At 44.4% G+C, this 13263-nt stretch overlaps 1 protein-coding gene across 1 annotated transcript; it reads right to left on the minus strand.

Annotated features, from left to right (window-relative positions):
- Positions 1-258: 258 nt before the first annotated feature.
- LOC103778166 (histone-lysine N-methyltransferase NSD3) lies at positions 259-13258 on the minus strand (the record flags this gene model as incomplete). The annotated part of the gene is made up of 12 exons (XM_008945740.1): positions 259-500; positions 850-1054; positions 1416-1522; positions 2078-2219; positions 2569-2685; positions 3285-3554; positions 4599-4711; positions 5196-5398; positions 5954-6110; positions 8198-8347; positions 12465-12635; positions 13183-13258. Coding segments are annotated over 12 exons (1953 nt in total), but the record flags the coding sequence as incomplete, so codon positions are not given.
- Positions 13259-13263: the final 5 nt, after the last annotated feature.

Here is a 13263-nt window from a genome sequence, read left to right on the forward strand (position 1 = left end):
TACGCTTTTCTTCGAAGGCCAAGACATTTCTGGTTTCCAACAGTAAAAGCTGCTGTAGCACATTCAAGGGTAAAAGAAAGACCAAACAACAAAACTCCAACACCACCGTCTGCTCCTGCTTGCTAAGATTAAATGGTCCCACTCCCAGTTCACACGCGACAGCTCTGGTGACGAAGACCCAATGTGTCATAGCAGTCTCTTCGAGTTCGTCGCCTGTTTGCCCGTCTTCTCCCCTCCCTTGTTTGTTTTTAACCCAATTCACTCCTTCACTTCCTCTACAGCGTTCTGGGCTTCCAATTTGCACTTGATCTTGCTCCAGTACTCGGGTGCCACGGGAGCTTTGGGGTCGTGTGCGGAGCAGCAGAGGCGGCCATCCAGCGCCGAGGCCACCAGGGCTCCCTTCTCGTGATCTTTGCAGAAGGAGTGAGGGCAAAACTCACAGAACGAAACCGCAGGATTGCTACAGACGTCGCACTGATGCCACGGACATTCCCACTTTCCTGAGGATGGAGGCAGAAGAGAGAGACAGGAAGCTGAAACTCGTGCATTTTGGGACAGCACTGGCCTTTAACCCTTCTTCTGCCTTGTAATTGTTCAGATAAATCAAAGCAAGTTCAGAAAAATCAGCTCTTACTGTACTTGCTACTTCTGCTTCACATCTACGAGAATCTGCCTGAAAACAGTTCCTAGTAATATTTCAGTTTTCAGGCCTCAGCTGGCTCAGACCACTGCTGCATGCATACCCAGAGCTCTGTGGGATTCTGGCACTGTAAATAACACTATTTCAGCTCAAACACTGCTCGCTGCAGGGAGGGAAGGATGAACAGGGAACCATGAGACGGCTCTTACCAAAGGGTGGTTGAGTCAGGTTAAGGCATAGGAGGTGGTATGCTTTGGGACAGTCCTTCTTATCACACATGACTAGCTCTCCCCCATCTCCACACTGGAAACAGTTGTCTTCATGCATCTGCTTCTGTTCCGTTTTGATTTTCCGCTTCTTCTGCTTTAATTTTGCATTCTTCACCTTCTCTTCATTTGCTGTTGCAAACGCTGTCTGGCAATGACAAAGATCAGAGCACACAGTCACTTCATGAACCCTTTGCACCAGGATTCACCAGCTTTGCATTAGTTATTGGCATGAACCACGTTTAAATTAAATCCACTTCAAGAAGGCTTTAAGCTATAAAGGGCAGAAAAGCCCATCCACGGGTATCAGAATTAACAGTTTGGTAAATTAACTCCACCCTAGACAAAACAGCACTGCAGTGCAAAGCTGTAAAATCTGTAAGAGACTTTCAAGGGTGGAAAGTATTACATAGACCAAAGAAAAAAGGTAAATAAACCAAAAACCTCTTTCTTTACTCTGACCAGACATCCAGATTTGGGAAGAGAAGCTCCAGTTTTCATCCACGTACCTTTGGGCGAACTCCTAGGAAACCACTGCAGTTTTCTGCTCCACAATGACACTCGGTCCTGCCATTGCCCAGGCAATCCAAATTATAATTAAATGTTAATTCCATTCCTGAAATTTGAAGAAAAACAATTCACCCACACAGGCACCGAGGAAAGACAGGCTCGTGACAATGACAATTCATTAGCAGTTATCTCTTCCTAGCCTGAGATCTAGCAGTGATATGTTTTAAGAAGGATAAGCTTGAAATAGTGCAGTGATTTAATAAACTCTGGAAGTAGCACATTCTGCCTAGATCAGACATAAGCAGCAGCTGCTCTGTCACACAGACCCAGGTAAAATGACCCTTAACGTGGAGAGATGACACCACCCCAGACAAACACTGGTGAAAGCCCCATCCTGTGATAAGTGCCTACATGACACAGTTACTGCCAGACTTGGCAGCAAACCTTGTAGCTCACTTTAACAGAAGCTTTCAGTCAAAACTATTTCTAGCTATAAGATAACTGGGAAAACTCAAGTGTTTGTCTCCACTCCAATGAATGACAAGATTTCTATCCATGTCACTGGTATTAAGTAACTTTAGAGGAAAAAAACCCCAGCCAAGTTAGGAAGTTGGGTCATTTCAGGAGAAGTGCCCACACGCAGGGCAGTGCCAGCTTTTACCTGCAGGAATGTCACAAAGAGCAAAGAGTCCAACTCTGATGTCACCATTCACTGTCCATTTCTGTGTTTCACAGTTTGGATTACAACTATGGTTCATAAAACGAGAGTAATTCCCCTTTGGGCCAGCATCTATTATCCGATCCTTCAAACAAAGAGACAAACACACATTTAGTACTTGGAAACAATAAAAGGTTTCCTGCTGGCAGGTGACTGCTAATGGCTAAGGCAGAAAAAAATGCTTGTTTTAAAGTAGCGAAAAGAGGTGAGTTTTCCCTGTAGAGTTAGCTTCATGAAAAGATGTCTAAATATTTGTGTTTCCAAAAGCGACACAGGCACAGAGCACAACCTCAGAGCTCTGCACCAGCTCCATCAAAGCGAAACACAGGTGTTATCCTCCTACCCACAGGTCAAACAGGGAGTGATGTTTCTGCCAGCATTTTGCCCCTAGTTTCACCCCTAACAGTTTATGCTGAAGGAGATGTAGTATTTACCTTTGTTACAGTTAACATATAAAAATTGGTTACGCTGTTCTCATGTGCACGTTTGATCCGCAGCCTGCACTCTTCTTCATCAATCAGCTCACCAACATACTCATTCACAAATTCACCCTGGGAAGGACAGGAAGACAAAACCAGGAGATCTATGCTTACTGCTTCTTCAGATGATAAAAGGAAGAAGCACAGAAAAACAATTTCCTATAAAGACAGACTCTAATAATCACTTCATAACTTTGTGACTGTCATTTGCTGGTTTATGATAAGGACAAGGGGAAGAAAAGGGGGAAAAAACCCCCAAAAAACAAACAGGCAACTTATTTGGCCAGAAGATGTAATCATCTTCAATGGCCTTATTTAGTGAAAGAAACCACCATTCAGGCTCCTTTCTCCCAGGCTGCTCTCTCCCTTTCCACCCAGTGGCAGCGAGAAGACACACAGATGCTCCTTCCCTCCACCAACAGAAATCCCAAACTCACAATCACCCAGAACAGCTTCTCCTCTGCAAGCAGCAAGGTTAAGATGCTCCTGTCAAACCAGCTGAGTGGATTTCAGCACCACTCCTTCACCCACAGGACTTCCACCAGTTCGTAACACACAGCGCTTGCTGCGGGCGCTGGAATTCCTGTCTGCAAGCACTGATGGCACAGAGAGGTGCCAGGTTGGATGTAGAACCCCACTGACAGCTATCCCAGCCTCCAGCCTAACTCTACCTTCTTAATGCTCCTCTTTGTCCTGAGGCCCCAGCCGCGCCGCTCGGTTTTGATGATCTCGGCGTCGGGGTAGAGCCTCTTGGTGAAGCACTGGTTCTGGCAGCGCTCGCCGGCCGGGCACACCTGGGGGTGGCACTCGTACTGCAGCATCCTGTTCAGGCACTCCGACTCCAGGCCACAGGGGTTCTCATCAGAGGGCTTGCAGTTACAGCGGGGGATCTCCGACAGGTCAGCCACCTGGATCTGCACCTTCCCTATCACCTTGTTGGACTGGGGGACAAAGGGAAAAGCGGATGAGGGATGAAGACCCCGCACAAAGAACGACGACTTAAGGCCTTTACTGCAGGCCAGTCATCACTGACAGAAGGCAGGAAAATGGTTACATCAGTTTTTGCTCTAGGCTCTTTTGAAGGATTGTGTGTCACAAGTATGGTTCCCACAGACACAAGCATGGGACCATTGAATTGTTGGGGTTGGAAGAGACCTTTTAGCTCACCAAGTCCAACCGTCCCCCCAGCAACCCATGTCCCTCACCCCACATCTCCACAGCTGGGAAACCCCTCCAGGGGTGGGGACTCCACCACTGCCCTGGGCAGCCTGGCACAGCCCTGGGCAACCCTCCAGGGCAAGAAATTGTTCCTCAGGGCCAACCTCAACCTCCCCTGGAGCAACTCGAGGCCATTTCCTCTTGTCCTATTGCTTATTCCTTGGGAGAAGACACCAACTCCACCTTGCTAGTGTGGCACTCTACTGCTAACACACACTGTTCAGAGAAGCCAAGAGCAAGCAGTTTAAGCAAAGAACATTAAAGGTCATGTCTCTAGACAGTACAGCATGAGTCTCTCTCCACTAGAACTACTGGTTCAGGAACTCAAAGCACACAAAGTTTATCAAGTACATCACTGGGATTTCTTCCAACTAAAACTAAAGACGTTGAAGGAACAACACCAACTCCTACATGCCCAAAGCTGCTGGCAAGAGTTAGATGCTGCAGTGGGAAGAGCCCTAGGAATTGCTACTGACACTGAGGTGAGTGTGAACAATGTTCACTGAGTTCCCACCATGTATGAAGTCGCAGGAGACGAGCTTGCCACCAGCAAACCTGTGTTAGGTAAGACTGCTCTTCAGCTCACATTCCCTCACAAATACTCTGCTAAAGAATGTTTTATGGTACTATAAGGCAGAACAAAAGATTATTGGAAAAAAAAGAACAACAAAATGATTGAGTTTCCTTAAGCGTGAACTGTTGCAAACACTGGTTTAAACACACAACTACCATGCACGCAACAGAAACAGGAAAAGAAGCCAACTCACTTTAATGTGTTTATAAGGTGGAGGTTTCCTTGAATTCCTTTCAATTTCTAATGCCTCTTTGCTTTCTCTTTGTGCTTTCAGCTCCTGGAAGCGCTTTGCTGCTTCTTCAAGTGCTGTGCAAGGGAGTTCACAACAGAAAGCAATTAGCACCAGCTGCTGTTCATCAGCTGTACACATCTATGCACTTAAATTCATATTTTTAAAAACTAGGAATAGAACTCTATAAACAAGAACACAAGCCAGAAATGAATTATTGCAGTATATCATGAATCTATCATCATATACTTTGAGGTAGGTACTGAGATGCTGAACAATGATCCCATGCAGCAGAGCTCAAGCTCCATCTTAAAATTTCCCAGTAAGTGGAAGAATTGAACTTGCCCCCAAGTTCAATGAGCGTGTTCAACAATACACAATGAGTAGGCACTTAAAGAAACAAATTTTTATCTGCATTCAAGGGATCTTAAATAATGTTTGCAATTTTATGTGAACACAGAACACTAGTCACATAATATTCCCATGCAGGTTAAGTGGTGATGGAGACACAAACACGTGGAATTTTTGTCATAAACCACTATAAACTTTGTTTGATTTTACCTTTCTTGAAGGTCTTGTTAATACTAGTTTGCCCCTCAGCAAAGCTTTTATCTCCTTCAACATAAGGGAAAACTCTGCCCTGGTGTACCCAATAGTAGTCATGTGAACCAAAGAAAAATACTGGGAAGTCCCCGATATCATGTTTGAGGCCCTGTATGTTGAGAGGCACAGACCTGGGATTGCAGATCTCTGCTGGCCACCACCTGAAAAGGGGAAAAGAAAAAGAAGGCTGTGAGTTCCCTGAACTGCAGCCCTGGCTTCTGCGTTTGCCTAAGGGGACTGAGAGATTGAAGCCAGTTTTCTGTTGCTGAAGAACCCAACTCCTTCCTCAGGCAGTCCAGGCTCCCTCTGGCAGCACCTGGGAAGCACCACACAGGACCCAGGAAATGCTCTTACTCCACACTTGGGAGCAGTCCTAAGAACACTCGCAGCATGAGGGCAGGTTCTCAGATCACCTCTAACACTTGCACTCCTGCAGGTGACCAGGAGCACACACACAGCAGGGACATCCCCCTTCTCTAAGACACTCCCTGGTTTTCTGTATGCTCCACAGAGCAAAGGTAAGAGCAGCCAAGTATCCACCACTGCCTGGAAAAATCAGAACTTGATTTCAAGGGTAACATTTGACACAAAGCAGAACAATTATTGTATTTCTAGTTCTCATTTATGAAGACTGAGCTGGTTTGAGTTATCTTCCTGTAATTCTGCATTACCTTAAAAACATCCAAAGGCTTCAGAAACAAAACCAGACAACTTGCCTGTAATTTCCCAGCTTGACCCAAACGATCTGCTTGTAACGTAGCTTCTTGCCAGCTTTACAGTCATTGCAATTCCAACATCCCTCTGGCATTTCTATGTTGAGACACTCGGGGTGAAAGGAAGCTGGGCAGGATTCACAGCACAACAGTTTTCCACCTTTGAACAAAGAAACCCTGCTTGGTTTAGAGAAGTAAGGATTTGTTTCCCCTGGTGCACAGCAACTGACATTCCTTTTAAACCACCCCTTCTACAGCCTTGTCTGCCCCACAGAAAAAAACAACAGCAAAAGGGGGGGATCAAGTCAAACTTAACAATGTTGGTTAAAAAAGACTGCACTGCAATGTGCAAGCTGTGACTGCTGACTGTGTCAAAGACACACAAAGGAGCAGCTGGATATGACTCAAAGGTGAGGTAAGCTGGCAGGGAAGCACCATTCCCAGCAGAGGTGCTGATCTCAAAGCAGCACTGCAGCTTTTGTTTCTTTGGCTACGGCCAAAACTTCGGTTGATTTCTTTGGTGACAGCCAAAACAACAACAAATAACCACAGTTTTAAGCAACAATATTTCAAGCAACACTGTTGTGACTGAATCCTCCAGCAACCCCTTAGTACACATCAAACCCCACAGCCTATAGGTTGATCAATGCTTTTCTGTACCAAGGACATTCTAAAAAGAATCATCACAGTAAGTGCATTTATTCCACAAAATAAAAGTTACCAGTATGAGCAGAGCACTTAATGCAGAGTGAGACACCCCACAAGCTGTCCCCACCCCCAAAGTTCCTTCTGTGCACAGGAAACCTCAGCACTGTGCTCAGTGTGAATTTCTGAAGTTTGTGCTCATTTGGACAGAAGTTGTTCTGGCTGGCTTGGATGTTGGCAGATGGATTAAATGTGGAGAGCCACAGTGTATCTCTAAGCCACCCTCAGCACACAAAGCAGCTCATACCATAAGACTTGACACATTATACATATTGGAATATTTTATATATGCAAGTATATAAAATATTTATATACCTACAAAAACGTGTGTAATTTTTTTTGAAAAAAGTTTGTGTCCCAGACAGAAAATCTGGGAGACTTAAGAGCATTTAAAGCATTTTTCAATCACAATATCAAAGTATGACTAGTAACTTTCAAACATTTATCAGAAAATCTTGTCCACCTATAGACTTACTTATATAGAAATCCCATGACATCGATTGTTGCATGTCACAATAAGCATTCCTTAAATCAGTTGCATGACCAATTCTGTATTTCCTCTGTTAAAACCAGTTCCAATCCAACCATGTGATTTCCAGAGCTCCCCAAACCCATCATAACATTTTAACTTTTCAAGTATTTTTTGTTTGTGTTATTTCAGAGGAAATACAGACCCAGTGTAAATTACTGAAGAGTCACCCAAAATGGTAAAATGCCCAGAGATGCAAAACAAAACCAAACACAAAACTCTCAGTGCTAAGCAAGAAAAAAAACCCCAACGCTTGGCTCTCAGGATGCATTAGTAAGATGTTGCTCAAGCTAAGCAGAGGGCTCAAAATAATTTTTGTTTTCAGGAATGAGAGAACCACTGACAGCCACCAATCTACAACGTTCAACAGAACCGAGCTCTGGCGGGGTTAACTGGGCACCACTTCTGAGTGCTCTCAGGAAACCAGATTTCTGCAGGTATAAAACTCAACGTCTGAGTATTTTACACAGCCAACAGTTAGTCCCCAGGGACTAAAGGACACACAGGCAGGCAGAGCCTCGCTGCCTTCCATTCGGGCACCCTCTGGATGGACACAGCACCCACCCTCGCCAACCCAAGAAGTCCTGTCTTCTCTCAGGCTCTGAAAAAGCTGCCTAGAAGATCTGAAACAGAACATCCCACCCCCTTCTTCCACAGGAAAGATTAATTTAAAAGCTGGTTTGTATCCTCCTGCTACTACTGAACGGCAATGATACCGAGCTCTACTTGCCTCCTCATAGCTTCCCTGAAGCTGGAACAGCCTAGGCCAGATACAAAGTGATTTCACCTCTTGCAAGGAGAATTTAGGGACAGCAATTATTTTAAGCCCTTTTGTAATTAAAAAAAAAAAAAATTGCCAACAACATGAACACACGCTCACAATAATCAATGAGTGAAGTTCACTGAAAAGCAGTAAGTGGTGCTTGACAAGCAGACATTTCTCATTGATTTAAAGAGAGAAATAATAGAAAAAAGCAAAAGTAAATTAAAGAGAAAGAAACTATTTTGGTTACCTTTCTCACATTTCTTTTTGGAAGCTGACGAAGGAGGAGGAATCATAGGTAATTTCATCAACTCAGCACGATTTGACTCATTCAGTAGGTAGTGGGACTTATAGGCATATGAACTGAACAGGGGGTCTGAATGATCCTGCACTACCAACCCTATACGAAACAAACAGAAAGAGATGAGTTGCAATGAAACTACCCATGATTCCATAAAGAAGAAAATAAAATAAACCAAATGAACAACTCTAGTGCATATATGTGTGAGTGAAAAAAAGATAAAATGAAGAAAAAGAAAAGTCTGACAAAGTTTCTTCACTAGGAAAGAGGTTATGTGTTGGAGAGACTGAATTAAGCTTAACTGGAAAAACTTAGGATGAGTAAGCTGCTTCTAAGTGGAATTATTAATTGTGCTTTTAGCCTTAATTTGTGCATTTCTAGAAAAGCACAAGAAAAGGCACCAATTTTAAACCTGTGTGACTCACCCTCCCTCCCAGCTGAAAAAACAAGCTGCTCTGAAGAGCTGGGGGATGACAGTCACTGCATCAGAGGTCCTACTGTTAGCTGGGGCTACAGCCTGGAAGAACAGACACTGGGTACAAGGACTCCCCGTCCCACTCACTACAAACCTATCTCCAAGATCTTACCTACGAATGTTTTGTCTTTATAGTGGTGCTGGAGAGAAGTAACAAGGGAGGCTCAGTGATTCTTCAAGGCACCAGAGTGGAAAGAACAGATGGAAGTCCTGCCCTACACTGTTTGTTTTGCAGCAAAGCTCCACCAACCTGCCCTCCCTCCCACAGCTCCTTTGGGGCAGTCAGGCACTCTGTTCTCCTCTGCACCTTCATTTCACACCACGCGTTTGCATTTCTCTGTCCTTCTCCACCAAGAAGAGTTTTTCCCTGTTGCTCCACAGAGCAGCCCAGGTGAGAGCCCCACAGCTACAGAGCAGAAGCTTTTGGCCAGTAATTCCTGGAAGAGCAGAGCAACTGAGACCCAAAGAAGCAGGAAAAATGAGCTACCAAGAGAGCCCCTAACTCTCATCCTCGTGGGACACGCACAGAGCTGGGTGCTGTAGAGCAGTTTTTGAAATGGGGTGTCTAAGAAAGAGCTGTGAGGAGAATGGGCTCAGCCCCCCTGGAGAGCACGTCCTCAGGAGGGTTTGCAAAACAAGCATGACCTACACATGCCATTAGGTGAACTGTAGAGTGCTTAATGAAGGGTATTTCAGGAAGGTGAAGAAGAAATCTTAAAATACACCATATTTCAAGTACCTCATGATAAGTGAGTTAGTCTGCTTTATACATTGCCTCATATCTACACGTTCTCACTTCAGTAATGCTTTGCCTCTAAATACAAAGTTTCTCCCTCTGATATCAACTAAAACTAAGTAAAGAACCATCTCTCACACAGATGCCCAGGTATGCCTAAAGCATTCAGTCCCCCACTTCTCTCTGAGCAGGCACTCCCAGTGCTCCTGCCATGGATGCTGTCCTCACCTTGTCTCTCATGCTGACCACACACGACTAGACAGGACTCAATTCAACCCCCCTGGGGCTGTTTGCTAAACGTAAACCTCACACAACCTCTCTGGTGAAGCACACTGGCTCCTGATTCCAGCTATGCCTAGGAGAAACAAACCCCACAAAACTTTTCCAGGAGTAGTAGTACACAGCTGCTGTAAAATACAGAGGGTTCAGTCAGTGGTGGCTGTTTGTAGCTTGTCAAGTTCTGATAACTAAGACTCATGAATAACTAAGACTTGGATACACAGGACAGGAAATTCCATCTGCCAGGGTTCAGAGGGTACTTATATTGTCAGGAGAAAACAGACTTCTGTAGTTTCACCTCTGATGAAGCAAGTTTCAGGTACAAACAGAATTACTACAACGATGTCAGATTAAAAAAAAGCATGGCAATTTTCTTCTGCACTTCATTTATTTTTTAGAAGTATATGTAGGTCTACATCTTCAGCAAGTGTAAGACACCTTCACTGTAATTCAGTTCTGAAATTCTACTCCTAAATTCTGATTCCTGTGATATATACACAAGATGGATGCCCAGTAGCAGGCATTCCTTCTCATAAAGCTTTTAAATGGAGATTCCTCTTCATATGTATCTGTAACAAATTACTGCAGATTTACAGTCTTAGTAGGTTCTTCTGCCATACTGGGATCCTAAGTCAGCTTCAGGCACCTGTAGCAGCTGGCCACAGGTTTAATAAAGCACAACTTCAAAGAAATGTCTTTAGCTGTTTTGTACCCTGCTATGCATTTTGTTACTACAGCTTCACAGTGTTTTGAAATTGGCAGAAAACTAAATATTTAGGGTAAGTCCAGAAACCTGGCATTGCTTCTCATTCCTGTCTTAGTACAAACACTTCCCTGAGGTCAGCACCACTCGCCTCAGCACAGTTCTCTCACAACAAAGATCCCACAACCTACCTCATCAGGAGCAGAGCAGCAGGACAGGACCTCGACCTGCTGTACAGAATTGGCCCCATCAGCACTTACAGGGCAGACTAAAGCTACTGCTGGACCTCACCAAGAGACAATCCTGATCTGATGTTCAAACCAGGGCAGATCCACAGAAACTCTTCTGCCATAAACCTCTATCTGATCCTGGTACCAGGCGGACTCCAGACAGCCGAGATTAAAAACATAAATGTGCTGACAATATTATGGGGCTGCTCCACCTAGTACAGAAACTTTTTAATGACTCTGCCCGAGCTCTAGAAAACAAAGAACTTCCTCCAGGTTGGGCTTTGGGATGTACCTACTGGCCAAATCCACAACGTCACAGAGAGGTGTTTGCCCTTCCCAGAGCTCCCATGTGCTGCGGGACGCCCCAGAGCACCCCCCTGCTGCCTCAGGCACTCCCAGCTCCCCTGCTCCAGGGACACAGCCTCAGCCCTGGCCTGGCTGCTCACACCGGGCATCTGTACATCCAGTAACAGCACCAACCAACATTAAACACTTCACATATACACAACTACCTAAAAACCAAAAGCACCAAGATACCTACAACATCAAATCTGTACATGCGCCTTTCTGCGACACTCACGTGATTCACATCAGGCATATCTTGTTTTGGGGGAGGCCCAAAATGTTTAAATAAGCCCACAAAAGGAGGAACGCTGAACCACACTCTAAAGATCTATTTGTAGATTCAGAGGAGCTTTCCTAAAGCTCATTCTGACACTTACTTGTCCTCTCTCAGTTACTGGATATTTAAAATAATTTAAGTTTGATCCTTTGTGATAGCTCCTAAATTACTTGGAAATGAGGAAAGGGGAAGGAAGGAGAGAAGAAGAAAGGAAATTACTCTGGCACCATCTTTCCCTTTCTGTTCAAAGATCTTGAATTACTACTCTGCTCTTGCAAATCCAAGGCAATCATTCCCATCCTAAACCTCCAAGTGAGCACAGGAGAAAACAAGTCACTTCAGGATTCATCTCATTTTCACCTCCTTATTAGTGGCTTGCAAAGCTGCTGAAAAGAGTGTGTCCAACTTAAACTTCTGAAACCCCATGTAAGATACTGATGATTATTCAAACACCTATCCCTGTCTCTTCATTTAATCTGAGTGAATAATGACAGTTCTGCATTATGAGACTAAAGCAACTGACACACTGAAAGGGTTCAACCTGCTACCTGGCAGAAGAGTAGTGACCTAACAACCACAAAGTAACAAGTGGAAAAAATAAAGAAAAAAGGAAAACAAAATAAAACACAACACAACTTTGGCACATGGAAAAATCCCAACGTCAAACCTGTTTTTACAGTATTGCAAAACTTTCCTTCCAAAGTTCTCAAATGTGATGGTAGTTACAAATTAAAATGAGTTTTTCTAGTTTGTGAGGAAATCCTACCTTTTAACCTTAAAAATTTAAACAGTTCTAAGTTTGTGAGTGGTGAAAGAATCCCCTTCTGCTTAACAAACTGTGAGTAATAACCCAGCATCCATTCTCAACTTGCAATGGCTGGAACTGGGGGCTTGGCATCCACTTTTCCTACTGGCAAAACAAGCAGGGCTTCTGAGAACCTAGAGCTGCTTCTGAATATCAAATATTATGGACCAAAATAGCAAGTGGAAGTCTCATGAGAATGGCTGACCAGAAAAAAATAAAATAATAATAAAAAAAATAACCAAAGGCAGCATTTAAATCCCAGAGAGCCCTGAGGGAGGAGTTCTTTAGGAAATACATCATTTTTATCACTAAACTGCACAAGTGACCACAGAAGTATAAAAGGGGGGAAAAAACAAGTGTGCTCACCTCTTGCACAAACGAAACAAAAGCCTACATTTACAGCTGATGAGGAGTGATTCCTTTTGGAATGGTTACTACAGATGAGAATGTGGGATGACACAAACAAGCTTCCTGCAGCAATACAGCCATCTCCTGAGTGATAGGCAATGGGGCATCTCAAACATCTCACCATGCGACCTGTTCAATATAAATGCAGAGAAATGCTCCATGTCACCCTGGAATCAGGATTTGGTAGAAGACACCTCAGACAGATGCAAGCCTGGGTTTGACTCCCATCAGAGTACTCCATTAAAGAGAAACGTTTACATCTTTAGAACAAAGTTTCACAAAAGTTAACTCTTAACTTTCGCTTTAAAACTCTATTAAGAAAAAATACATGGTTTTAGTCATTCTAGAGTCTTCTGTAACATTTGTTAACTTCTAAACAGATTTTCTTGAAAAATAATTGTTTGAAAGGCCACTACCAACTGTCTTTTTAAAAAACCCCATTCCTAGGCCTTGCACTAATAACCCTTGGTTCCATTAAACCCACGACATCAAACCCTGCGCAGCGTTTACTCAGCTTCAGTCACACCCAGCAAAAAGAAAAGCTGATTTAAGGGTTGTGGGCCCAGGCGTCCTGCTCAGCGGCCTCTGCCCGTTCCCCACCCACGGCAGGCTGCAGGCCACGGCCTCTTTCAGGACAGCCTGGCTCCTGGGCGCGCTGCCCGGGGCGTGTGCTCACCCCTGCTGGCCTTGTGCAGGTCCCTCTCGGCGGCGCAGGCGCTGCAGCAGTGCTGGGGGCAGCGGAACCCCCGCGACTCGA

The sequence above is a fragment of the Merops nubicus genome, unplaced genomic scaffold (assembly GCF_000691845.1).
Source record: "Merops nubicus isolate BGI_N331 unplaced genomic scaffold, ASM69184v1 scaffold31008, whole genome shotgun sequence".
NCBI lineage: Eukaryota > Metazoa > Chordata > Aves > Coraciiformes > Meropidae > Merops > Merops nubicus.